The 13171-nt window shown below is 34.3% G+C and overlaps 2 protein-coding genes across 3 annotated transcripts; one reads left to right on the top strand and one right to left on the bottom strand.

The window, feature by feature from the left end:
• Positions 1-7217: 7217 nt before the first annotated feature.
• LOC18028095 (protein DA1-related 2) lies at positions 7218-11343 on the top strand. Of its 2 annotated transcripts, none has more exons than XM_006411158.2 (12): positions 7218-7440; positions 7629-7807; positions 8729-8816; positions 8937-9057; positions 9148-9268; positions 9370-9453; positions 9542-9661; positions 9831-10043; positions 10132-10194; positions 10305-10420; positions 10530-10588; positions 10849-11343. In XM_006411158.2, exons 1-12 carry the CDS (start codon positions 7356-7358, stop codon positions 11184-11186), a joined length of 1587 nt encoding a protein of 528 aa, XP_006411221.1. In that variant the 5' UTR covers positions 7218-7355; the 3' UTR covers positions 11187-11343. The 2 variants fall into 2 exon arrangements, with proteins under 2 accessions (XP_006411221.1, XP_006411222.1); XM_006411159.2 differs by having other exon boundaries at positions 9145-9268.
• Positions 11344-11811: 468 nt separating this feature from the next.
• On the bottom strand, positions 11812-13012 carry LOC18027932 (eukaryotic translation initiation factor 6-1). Its single transcript, XM_006411157.1, has 5 exons — positions 13003-13012; positions 12819-12921; positions 12599-12729; positions 12251-12492; positions 11812-12069 (listed from the first exon to the last, which is right to left on the bottom strand). The coding sequence occupies exons 1-5, from the start codon at positions 13010-13012 to the stop codon at positions 11812-11814; spliced, it is 744 nt and encodes a 247-aa protein (XP_006411220.1).
• Between the last annotated feature and the right edge of the window lie 159 nt (positions 13013-13171).

The following is a 13171-nucleotide window of genomic DNA, read 5'->3' as shown; positions in this document are numbered from 1 at the left end:
AGTGTATTGTGTTTGAATAAAACTTGAAAATTTGGGTTTAGATAAGAAACAAGTTTGGGTTTAGATAAGAAACAAGAAGAAGATAGTTTGCGTCTGAATAAAAGTTGAAAATTTGGGTGGAAGATAAGAAACAAGAAGAAGAGAGTGTGTGTTTGAAGAGCACCAATGATCGTATAAATAAGAGAAGTGGTGAACTTTTTGTGGCTTACAATCCCTGATATTGTGTGGATTAGAAACTACACGTTACAGAAATGACAAGTTACAAAAAATACAAGTTACAAAAGATAGAAAAGCCCGTGACAAATGAAAACAAAAGAAGCTTTGTATAGATTCCACGACTCTGCAAAACACCAAAAGCTGGAGCTTCTACTCCACAAGTTTAACACCCGTGAGCGATGCCTCTCCACTGCAAAACACCCGTGAGCGATGCCTCTGCAAAACACCAAAAGCTGGAGCTTCTACTCCACAAACAAAAGAAGCTTTGTATTCGATGACTCTCCATAAATATCTGCAAAGTACAAAGCCATTGAATAACAACAAGTACAACAAACACAAATTAAATCTAATACAACAAAGTACACACTCAAACAAAAAATTCATTATGGCATAGAACAAGAACAAATACGAAGTACATGAACACCTAATTCAGCAACATAGCACAAAGACAAACAAAAACAAGTACACATATTGAAAACAAGTAAAACAGACAAATTTCTACAACATCTCGCTAATGAGTATGTCTTTCAAAGCCAATTCTTTGTCAGTCAGTGGTTCAGTTTTTACGAGAAGGCTGTCAAGCAATCTCCTCTTCGAAATTTTGTCTTTCAGGTCTAAGTCCAGTCTCTTCATTTCCCACATTGATTTCATGTCCACCACAGGGTTTCCCTCTGCTTTATGAGCCGCTGAACCATTTCCCTTCACTTTGGCTTTGCCCGCCTTCGCAGCCTTAATCCCTGGTGGACGAGTCTGGGGTACATCATCGGGGATGATGTCTGGGTGGGTACTTGGAGATTGTGGAGAACTGTCGTCCACTTTTCTGCGTTTTGCCTTTCCACCGTCATTACCAGCCAGCTTTGAGCACCATTTCTGATCGTGTCTCAGCTCTCTCCAGGCGTGTTCAAGAGTGAACTTGGCACCGTAGTCGTTGAAGTAAATTTCGTGAGCAGCCTTCATCAGATCGTTTTCGTTCATCCCCGAACTTTGCTCCTTCATTGCTGCTTCAAAGCACCCGACAAATTTACAGACTTCGTTATTCAACCTTCCCCATCACTGCTTAACTTGAGTCGACTCTCTTGCATTCGCACCAACTAGTTGGAGAGTTGAGTTGAAATATTTCTGGATTCTTTTCCAGAAAGGTCCGGCCTTCTGATCATTTCCCACCACCGGATCCTTGCTTGTATTTAACCAAGCGCTGATGAGGACTTTGTCCTCGGTCGGTGTCCACTGCCGTCGCACCACTTTACGATCTTCACCAGGTCCGCTTTGTTCTTCAAGTGTAAACTGGCTAAACCTAGGTTCGGCTGATCCAAGCTCGATGGTTGTTGGGAAAGTGTATTGGTTTTCTTGTTGACTGGTTAGTAGGTTAACAAAACCAGTCAAGGCAGGGTTTGTGGAATCCATCTTCGTGTAAAGGATTAAAAAGAGAAAAGGGTATTCAAGGAAGAAGTTTAGAAAGAAGAACTTAAAAACGTTAACAAAGAAGGGTTTAGAAGGAAGCACTTGGAAGAACTTTTTAAGTTAGGTTTATTCAAGTTTTGTTTTCTGTGGTGTGTTTTAGGTTTGTTTTGTGTTTTTTATAGAGGGAAATCTTATTAACTTTAACTACCATTAACTCGCTAACCTACTCTAACCAGCAAACTGTCACGGCAATAATAACAGACACTTAACTACTCACCAAACAAACATTTATGGTAATGACAAGACCTTAACCCTTAAAACTTATTAACAAGTCATACACATAACTACAGATTGAAGACTAACCTTAAATACGAAGCAGACGTGAACCAACTTCTGGTAGTTACTTTCATTACGCCACAATTTACTCCAATTCACCTCAAAGCAATTAAAAAAATGAATAGCATTAATACAAGTACAGTCAATCTAATCTGCAAAAGGGAAATGAAACTAGAAACAGATGCCCAAGAACCAAACCGCAGATGCAACACGAAACCAATAACAATATGGAACCAATACTAACCATAACATTGCCTCATTACCAAAAGTTAAACAACAGTTCTTCGAGACTACATAGCATAGCTTACAAGACTTTTTAATACAACAGAGTTAACTAAAACTTAGAGAGTAGCTGGGTTTAGAAAAAACCTACTTAAAGACAAAGGAAATGGCTGTAAATACTAGCTTATATATTCTCTAAGGAAAGCATGTTCTTGTTACATAACAGATAAAGCATGTTCTTGTTACATAAGCCAACCTAATGTCAAAGAAATCAATGACTACAAGCTAAATCAAATGAGCATCGGTTAACACATGAAATCACTCGGTAAATCCCAAATCCATGTTCAAATCATCATTTAACAGATGATACAGCTTGCTAAATCCACTAATCAAACCAAAACCATTCGCTAAATCCATAAATCCGACAACCCAGATGTTAGATGATTTTTTGAAATTGCTTCACATCTTAACCATGAAATCGTTTAACATATCAAATCAAAAATACAGGTTTGCAGGTTCTAATTACCCTAAACGATCTCGGAAGACCGATTTTAGTGGAACTGAAATTTATCCCCAATTTGCGAAAACCCTAATTTCTCCAAATCAAGTTCTATTCGACTCGAATACATACCTTAAACAAATCGTTGGCGTTTCAAGAGACTTTAAACACCTGAATCCTCTCCGATTTCGAAGCAGAACTCTCCGATTTGGTTAAAAAACGTCGGCGAAATCACTTGGCGAAGTTTTGCGGAAGAGAGGAAGAGAAATAGAGTTTTTCGAAGAAGTGTCGATTTGTCTCGACCAAATAAAGACCCCAAAAGGTTTTCCCAAAAAAAAATTGTTCAAACCAATTAGCCATCGCCACGTCACTCTTGAACCCCATCAATAACAGGTTCTGCAAACTCTAATATTAGGATCGGTTCACGCAAAAAATGGGCTCAACTGATTAAAATAAGCCCAAATATTGTTTTGAACCCTTGTTATAAACCCCTTCCATCCTTGCGTTGGACTTGGTCTAAGTGATAAAGAAAGGAACAAAAAGTCAAAAACTAATACACGACGACGTCGTTTGCTAGTCCTCAAAACGGCTTCAGCTTAATGGACGGACATTGGGCCGTTAATTAGTCCACTAATTAGTGTCTTTGTGTATTCAATCAATCATTCTTCACTTTCAATTTTCACAATTATTTTTAAAATCTACATAAAAATCAACAATATATATACTTGAGGGTGTATTCAATCAAATCATTTGGGATATTTAACAATGTTTCATGACTTCAACTTTATATTCTAGCGTTATGAATTGTGATGTGTAGTATCACTGTATCAGTATGTACTAAATCACCTCTTTTCTAAACGTAGCACCCTCTTGGATAATTACGTTATATTCTAGATTTGCATACTGATAAATTCTTCAAAAACTATAAAGAACAAAGTACAACTTAGATTAGTCTCTGGCTTATTTTGGTTTGCAAATGAAACTAATATGGGATGGGTCGGGTCGGGTCGGAGTGATCATGTCAAACACTATTTATGTCTCCTTTTTTCTTTTTCGATCGTAAAGTTTCTTCTTTCTTTTTTCGTGTGTGTTGGGGTGAAATATCGTAAAGGGATTCATTCTTTCCAACTCACATCCACGTTTCTTCTCATCTCAAGGCTTTTTTTCACCAAAAATCTTTACAGATACAAAGTTAAAAGATTTTTAAAAACTTGGATAAGATGTTTCATATGATAAGAAAGTAAATTATTGGATTTTAGGTTATTAAAGACAAATGCTGTGGATCTAAGATTTAGCATCGGCTACTCGTGCTCAGCCAATAGCCTCACATTTCTGTGATAAATTTACTTTATTTTGTTACAGGATTTTATACTTTATATTATTTTATAAGTAGACGAGGTGTATTTCTCAAAAATAAACTGATCCGACTAAAAAAAAACAACATTAATTTCTTCATCATCATCATCATATTAACAATCAAACTTATAAAGTTCCCAGACTAGAATCAAATCATCATGGGAATCAGTATTTAAGATCAAATATACTCTATATATATGGTTCAACACAAAATATTGTTTTTGACATTTTGCATGCTAATTAAGAAACAAGTTAGAAATTCAACTATATGTCTACAAAAAGTTGACTCTTGAATTTATGTTCTATTTTACATTTTATCAATTTTAAATACAGTAAATTGGACTTTTACATATTATAATTTACATTGAATTCATAAAATGACACCAAAAGAATTAGTCTAAAATTATACATATTGTTTTTTTCATTAAAACGAGATTCCAAAATTAGCAGCCTTGATTAAAATAAGGTATGGGATCGTCCATACATAGATCGACTTTAGCAAGTTGTGAAGAAATGGTCAGATCTCAAGGTGGAAACTGCTCCTGCAAAAGCTAGATTTGATCTGATGCTGTCTTTAATCCATATTATTATTTTGATTTATAACAAAAAAAAATTGAAAAAAATCTTTAAAATAATTATAGGTTAGGCTTTTGCTCTGTAAAAATTGGGTGTTTGATTCCACTTTGAAGCCTCTTTCACCTTTGTTGCGTCATCACTGGTAACGACCTTCCCTATCGATTGATGCCCCAAATTATATTATTATAATTGGTCTGTCGTTTGCGTTTCATAAAAGTTTAATGACCTTTATAAAGTTATTTTATGGTAACGTTGCAAAAGCGCATCTTTATCGTGTATAGCCTAAATTAAACAATTTAGTACATAATCTAACAATGCCTGACGGCTAAAAACATACATGTTACAGGCAACAAGTTACAAGATATGGCGAGAATGAAACTAGACCTGCGCCACAACTGACCGTAGTGTTCAACAATCAAGGGCCTGTTTGTTTGCTCATTTGGATGGATCATCCAGATGAATCAGTCAAATGATGTTTGTTTAATTACATAAATTGACTCATCCAGATGATACATCTAGATGAATCATTTGGATGACTTATAAATTTATGAAGAAATTTGAAACTCATCCAATTGATTCAATTTGAAGCATTTGGATGAATATGACTCAGTCAAAAAATCACATTTTCTCGATAAAACATGTAAAATCTCGTTTTTTCATCAAAAACATAAAATTTTGTTTTCCCATCAAAAACGTACAATCTCGTTTTACCGTAAAAAACGCAAAATCTCGTATTCCCGTAAAAAACATAAAACTTCGTTTTCCCGTAAAAAAACATAAAATCTTGTTTTCCCATCAAAAACGTAAAATCTCGTTTATTGTAAAAAAACATAAAATCTTGTTTTCTCGTCAAAAATCTAAAATTTTATTTTTCCGTCAAAAAACGTAAAATCTCGTTTTCCCGTCAAAAACTTAAAATTTCGTTTCCCCGTCAAAAAACGTAAAATCTTATTTTTTTGTTAAAAATATAAAATCTCGGTTTCCCATTAAAAAACGTAAAATCTCGTTTTAACGTTAAAAACGTAAAATCTCGCTTTCCGTCAAAAACATAAAATCTCGTTTTCCCGTCAAAAACGTAAAATATCGTTTTTCCGTTAAAAACTTAAAATCTCGTTTTCCGTTAAAAACATAAAATCTCGTTTTTCTGTCAAAAAACATAAAATCTTATTTTCCCGTTAAAAACGTAAAATCTTGTTTTCCCATTAAAAACGTAAATTTTCGTTTTCCGGTTAAAAACATAAAATCTCGTTTTCCCGTTAAAAACGTAAAATCTTGTTTTCTCGTTAAAAAAATCTCGTTTTTTGGTAAAAAAATGTAAAATCTCGTTTTCCCGTTAAAAAACATAAAACCTCGTTTTCACGTTAAAAACATTAAATCTTATTTTCCCATTAAAAACTTATAATTTTGATTTCCCTTCAAAAACGAATTTTGTTTTCCCGTCAAAACGTAAAATCATGTTTTTTTGTCAAAAACGTAAAATTTCGTTTTTTCTTTCAAAAAGCGTAAAACTTCGTTTTTTCCGTCAAAAAACGTAAAATTTTGTTTTTCCGTCAAAAAACATAAAATTTTATTTTTTCGTAGAAAACATAAAATCTTGTTTTTCGTTAAAACGTAAAATCTCATTTTCTCGCCAAAAACATAAAATCTCATTTTCATTGCTCATTTGTCAATTTCTCATTTAAATATTTGTTTGTTCATTTATTATGTGCATCACTCAGATGACTCACTCATCCAAATGAATCATTTAAATAGATCATTTAGATGCAAATGACAAATGAGCAAACAAATAGGACCCAATTAAAAGCAAACTGGCAAAGTGTAAACCGATCCCCCTCCTCAAATTAAATCGTCAATCCACAATATCACATTTTCAAAACTCATATCTCTCAACTTGGCTAAGTTTCATTAAAATTCTCCCATTCCATTTCCACTATGACATATATTGCTTCACACTATGCTTTCTCTCTCGGTTCTATTATTACTATATACTCTATAACATAAGCTTAAATATATGGGTTAAATGTTAATGCAAGTTTTCTCAAAATTGGAAAAACTAAATCGAAGAACTAACCTCACAACATCAAAATACTTCTTAAACTACAAGTCTACAAAAAAAAAAAAAAACTAAAGTTACAAAAATGTTGACAAAATATAAAACTAAAGTTGCAAAACTTATTTGGAATAGTTGGAGCCGACGGGACGAGCGTCTCCATCAAAACCCAAAAAGAAGAATTTTTTTTTTGCTTTCGTTTAAAATTTTTCACTTTTTGGTTTTTCTCTCCAACAGAAAAAAGATAATCTTTTTAAAAAAATGAAAAAGAGAGAAGCTTTAAAAGGTTTCAACTATCCTCCTCCTTCTTGCACCGTTGTTTGAGGGATTCTCCGCCTCAGCAAAACAAAACATATATAAATATTCTCTTAGCCAAAAAAAAAAAAAAAACATCTCTTTCTCTCGGTTCCTTTCCTTTCAGAAGCTAAGCATCTCTTCCTTTTCTTTTTCTTTAAATTTTTTTGCCCCGATCTCTTCTGCAAAGATTCTCTCTTTCTTTGTTCTCTTTTCGTATGTGTTTTTTATTCTCTAATAACAATTTATGACTCATAACAACTTCTTCTTCTTCTTCTTCTCCCCTCTTCCCTCTTCTTCCTCCTCCTTCTCTTCTTTTCTTTGCTTCTCTCTCCGGCCGTCGCTTTCGCTTCACCCACACGTTTTCAAGTATATATAAACGCGTGTGGGCCATTATTCATCATCATGGATTCTTCTTCCTCTTCCTCTTCTTCCTCTTCTTCCAACGGTGTTTCTCGTGTCAGCCATATATCTAATCCTTGTATCTTCGGTGCGTTTTCTTTTTCTTTTTCTACCCTTTTCGACGTTTCTAGTCCCAAGGGAGTTTCTCTCAAGCCTGCCATGAATAAGACATTTAGACCCAATCCCAAGTCACCAAATCTCCCATGCACAGTGTTTCATAGTTCTATCTTTGGACTTAATAGTGAAAGATTAACCTAACGTTTTTGATAAATACAGGGGAAGTTGGGTCGTCCTCTTCGTCAACATACAGAGAGAAGAAATGGAAGTTGATGAAATGGGTGAGTAAGCTTTTCAAGAGTGGCTCTAATGGTGGTGGTGCTACTCGCGCTAATCACCATCCTCCTCAGTTTCAAGAAGACGAGAATATGGTCTTTCCTCTACCTCCTTCCTCTTTGGTAATTATTTTCTTAATTATAATTTAAATTTCTCTAATTAAAATTTTAAACTCCTTTCATTTATTTTTCTTTCTAATTTTTTCGACACATATACTATAGACATGTGATAATTAATAGTAAAGCAATATGCATAACACATGTGAATATCACTACTGTTTTTCCGTTTCCCTTATGTTATTGAAATATCACGGGTCTTGACCGTCTTGTTCCGTCTTGTTCCTCTTGTACATTCTATGAAATTGTCACATCCATGAAAACTAACAATTATTTGGTCCATTTAATATTTATTGTTGTCATGGGTCTCATTGGCTTTTAATGCTTAAACTGAGATGATGTGACAATGTTGTCTTGAGCAATATATATATATATATATATATATGTTGGTTCAATTAGGACTATTGTTTGTGGGATGAGTTGAGATATTTTCGACTCGTTTCATATAATATAATTTTATCGGATGTCCCCGAAGGGACATTTCATATAATATAATTAGTAACGATTTTGATATTTTAAAGTTAGTATGAGCTGCACAGCTCATTGGGTTGTGGGAATGTGAAATAAACAAATAAACACACAATGCATGATAGAAGGGTTGAATTGGATTGACGTGGCCTATTTTGATACCCATAAGCACTACTAATGATATTTAGTCATTAGAATCTTTAAAAGATGAAATCTACTTGGTGGACAATTAAAATTTCAAACTCAAGCACAAAAAGTTGACATGTGTTAAATTATTCCATCAAGTTCAATTTTATTCTGATGATGTCATTATTTAAGAATTATTCTAGATAAATTGCAAAATTGAACATCACTATCCAGCTTGAAATTTTCGACGTGCAGCCATAAAAGTATATGACTTGTGTTATAAAGAGGTTAATTTACACATATTTTTGTTTGATGGTCATGTTAACAAATCAGGACGATCGGTCGAGAGCTGCACGGGACAAGGAAGAACTAGACCGAGCAATTTCACTTTCTCAAGCTGACGATACGAAGCGCCCTCATGGTATCTCTATCTACATTCATTAATTAAATTAGAGAGAAATCAAAGGTCACGAGAAAAAAAAAAAAACAAAAGAAATTGAATTTTTTTTGTTACAAAAAAAAAATAAAAATATATGCGCAGGGTATGGTTGGTCAATCGATAATAACCGAGGTTTTCCCAGGCCTTTTCACGGTGGCTTGAATCCATCATCTTTCATTCCTCCTTATGAACCTTCTTATCAATGCAGACGAAGACAATTAAGGTACAACTAAACACACTCTCTTATTCAGCTATATATTTCCCAATTTCGCATTTTGGTAACGTTTTATTAATTTGCTCACTTCTTTAGCAGAATATGCGGTGGTTGTAATCGCGATATTGGAATGGGGAACTATCTAGGATGCATGGGCACATTCTTTCATCCTGAATGCTTCCGTTGCCATTCTTGTGGTTACGCAATCACCGAGCATGAGGTATATATACACTTTATATTATTTGTGTACATTATATTCTTAGTTTTTTTTTGTTAATGTCTTTTCGAAGTGGCTAAGGTTGTCTTCTCTCTTGATTCAAGTTCTCTCTGTCAGGAACTAAACCCTATCATAAGCTTTGTTTCAAAGAGCTTACTCATCCCAAATGCGAAGTCTGTCACCATTTTGTAAGCATCTAGCTATACAAATGACATTATTAAATTCTTGCACGTCACATGTTATATATTGGACTAATTTCATATTATTCTTCTTTAGATCCCAACTAATGATGCTGGCTTGATCGAGTATCGATGCCATCCGTTTTGGAATCAAAAGTATTGCCCGTCTCACGAATACGATAAAACAGCTCGTTGTTGTAGCTGCGAGCGTTTGGAGGTATCAACTATAAATATTAAAATCCCTTCTTAATTATCGATATACCTCTTTTTTTCACAAATCAAATGTATTTTTTTAAAACTTCTTTCTATGTTTTTTTTGTTACTTCCCTTTTATTTCCTTTTTGCTTTCCCTTTTAAAAACCTCTTTCTATGTTGTGATGATGAAGTCATGGGATGTGAGATATTACACGTTAGAAGATGGGAGAAGTTTATGCCTAGAATGTATGGAAACGGCAATAACTGACACTGGAGATTGTCAACCACTTTACCACTCAATACGAGACTATTACGAAGGAATGTACATGAAACTTGATCAACAGATTCCTATGCTTCTTGTTCAAAGAGAAGCTCTTAACGATGCTATTGTTGGAGAGAAAAACGTACTCTCTCATCTTTTCGTCATTACACATAAACTATTTTTCATTGAATTTTTATCTAAAATTTAGTATTCTTCTGTTTTTTCCATAGGGATACCATCACATGCCTGAGACAAGGGGTTTATGTTTGTCTGAAGAACAGACTGTCACAAGTGTAAGTCTTTTGGAAAGTCTTGTTATATAAACTAACTTAATTTCTGATTCTAAACACTAATTTGCTCTGTTTTTTTTTTTTTCTTTTTTCCTTTTTTTGGTTCTTCACAGGTTCTTAAAAGACCGAGACTTGGCGCTCACCGTCTTGTTGGTATGAGAACTCAGCCTCAAAAGCTAACACGCAAATGTGAAGTCACTGCTATTCTCGTTCTTTACGGCCTCCCAAGGTACTTATTACTTGCTCAATTCTCAAATTAGCTTTTCGACATTGCCACACACAAACAAAAAAAAAAATATTGAATGATCACTAAACTCATGGAACTTTGGTGGATGAAGGTTACTAACCGGAGCAATTCTTGCGCACGAGCTGATGCATGGATGGCTTAGGCTCAAAGGTACTTATCTATTGCAATACATAATTTAAAAAACAGTATTTTATTAATATTAATTTCATTTCATTCCTGTACGATAAAACTCTTTTGTTTTCTTTAGTTTTTTTTTTTTTTTTTGGTTTTAAAATACCTAATTAACAAAAACACTTTCAGTTCCGTTCTGATGTAAGCATTTGGGAACGTTTCTTGAATTTCTTGTTCACTAAGTTAGTACTCCTACAAAAAAAAAAAGCATCTTAATGTATGCTTATTTATGTCATTAGGCTATAGGAACCTTAACCCCGAGGTAGAGGAAGGAATATGCCAAGTCCTCTCTTACATGTGGCTTGAATCTGAAGTTCTCTCAGATCCTTCATCAAGAAACTTGCCATCAACATCATCGGCCACGTCATCATCATCATCATCATCATCGTCTTCTTACAAGAAAGGAGGGAAATCAAACGTGGAGAAGAAACTTGGAGAGTTCTTTAAGCATCAGATAGCTCATGACGCATCTCCGGCTTATGGAGGAGGTTTCAGAGCAGCAAATGCAGCAGTTTGTAAGTACGGTCTGCGTCGCACACTCGATCATATCCGCTTCACCGGAACTTTTCCTTTGTGAACTTATCAATGACACTCACAATATTTAATGTTCTGTGCTATCTTGCTATGGTCTTGATTTGGATTGGATGGATCACACAAAGGTTTGTTTTAACTTTGAATAGACTACTCAGGACAGACTTTGTCTCCCCATTGATTTTGAATGGGGAGATTTGTTGTTTGGAGGTTTTATAAAAACAATGATTGAATACTAATAACAAAAAAAAAACAGAAAATGATTGAATACTAATAACAAAAAAAGGCTTTGTTTCAAAATTCTGAAATTGAAAAACAGAGATCCGAAGGATTAATGAACACCAAGAAGTTGCTAATTCTTGCGTCATATTGCACAAAAGATGGTTGACTTTTCATTATCCGATTTGGTAAAAACAAATCAGGCCATCAAGATAGTTTCATGCTTTTTAGAATCTTTTTCAATAGTAATAACCAAAAAAAAAAAGAATTAATTTCCAAAATCTTTAAAAAATCAAGATATTGCTACTAAACACTTGAGTCATTAGTTTCCAAAATCTTTTTTTTAAAAAATCAAGATATTGCTACCAAACACTTGAGTCTTCATATAGCAGCAGATTCTTGAAGCATATATTGGTAAAACCCGAAAAAAAAAAAACAAGAACTGGTTGGCTTTAGACATAGGTATCGATAAAAGGCTTCCTCAAGTCACCAATGACAAAATCTGGATGAGATTCGATGGGCTTGAAGATGCTATTGACAACAGAGAGCTCTATTGAAGTTGTGTCTGACCCACAGAAAGCGGTCCAGTCGTTCACGGTCAAACCAGCGGATATCGCTGGGCTGCCACGGTTCACTGTCCCTGCAACCAAAGGGACCTGAACAAGACTCGCTAGTTCCTCCATTTCTTCCACTTTGGTGTCTGGGTGAACCTAAATATATAAGAAACACCAATATAAGTCATATTAATCTATGCTAAAGACCAATGTCACAAAAAAAAACATTTTAAGTTTTTATAGAACTATTTTGCAAATTGAAAAAAAAATAATTATATACTGTATAGGAATAAAGAAACAAATGTAAACAAATACATATTCAAACTAGTGTACGTACCATTCCTCCTTTATTGGATAAAGAACAGTAACTTCCTACAAGTTCATTATTGGCAATGGTTTGTCTGAAAACTTCAACACCAAGAACGTCGGTTATTATCTCTTCGGTTTCTTTCTCGAGCTTTGGATGCACAAGAGCGAAATAATCATTGCAAGCTATTGCGTTTCCAAGTGCACATAGAGGTTCCTCAGTTCGCTGGACTAAAACTCTATCAGGCAAACTATCTCTCAAATGTTGAACCTCTGTCACATTCAATTATAAAATTAACAAAATCATTACAAAAAAACAAAAAAAAAAAAACCCACCAAATTAAACTATATAACTTGTAATTGTGGAAATCAGTCACACGTTGGTCTGTAGTGGTGTGAGGAAGAAGAAGCCCGTTTTTCTTTCCAACACATAGAGTACCGATAGTTCCACTTTCTCCTATGGATGTCATAACAATGGGAATAACACCTCTTAACTTGGATGCAAAGCCACTACTAAAGAAATTAAAATCATTTTGAAGTGATATATAAAACCATAGTCGTGAAAAACTTAATTAAACTTATGTCAAGAGTGTAAATACCTGAAGAAGTTTGTGGAGCCTGATGTGGACGAAACGAGGCAATAAGCATTGGTGAGTTTGGAATATACCCCGATTTCACATGTATTGTTATCATATTGAAGACCTGCAAAAACAAACAAAAAATCCGATAAGCTACTTATTAAGAAGGAAAGGATCGTATAAAGCTAAAGCATGGGAAACTCACGAATCGCCATAGTAGGTTCCAACAAGACCTGCGAAATTAAGGCACAACAAAACCTAATAATATGAGATTATGAATTTAAACACACGAACAAAAACAGAGAAAGAGGCTTGCGTTTTAGCCGCTTAGGGTTTTTTTGGATTTATACAGACATGGAACATTTATTGTGTTT

Source organism: Eutrema salsugineum, unplaced genomic scaffold, assembly GCF_000478725.1.
Source record: "Eutrema salsugineum unplaced genomic scaffold, Eutsalg1_0 scaffold_10, whole genome shotgun sequence".
NCBI classification, from domain to species: Eukaryota; Viridiplantae; Streptophyta; class Magnoliopsida; order Brassicales; family Brassicaceae; genus Eutrema; species Eutrema salsugineum.
Note: the sequence above shows the minus strand (reverse complement) of the source record. Positions and strands in the feature narration are given on the sequence as shown.

Coding starts and splice junctions, on each gene's coding strand:
- LOC18028095 (XM_006411159.2), top strand. CDS start 7,356: ATGGATTCTTCTTCCTCTTCCTCTTCTTCCTCTTCTTCCAACGGTGTT. Junction 9,058..9,144: donor TGCAGACGAAGACAATTAAG/GTACAACTAAAC, acceptor TCACTTCTTTAG/CAGAATATGCGGTGGTTGTA. Junction 10,044..10,131: donor CTATTGTTGGAGAGAAAAAC/GTACTCTCTCAT, acceptor TTTTTTCCATAG/GGATACCATCACATGCCTGA.
- LOC18027932 (XM_006411157.1), bottom strand. Junction 12,730..12,818: donor GGCTCCACAAACTTCTTCAG/GTATTTACACTC, acceptor TTTCTTTAGTAG/TGGCTTTGCATCCAAGTTAA. Junction 12,493..12,598: donor TCACACCACTACAGACCAAC/GTGTGACTGATT, acceptor TGAATGTGACAG/AGGTTCAACATTTGAGAGAT.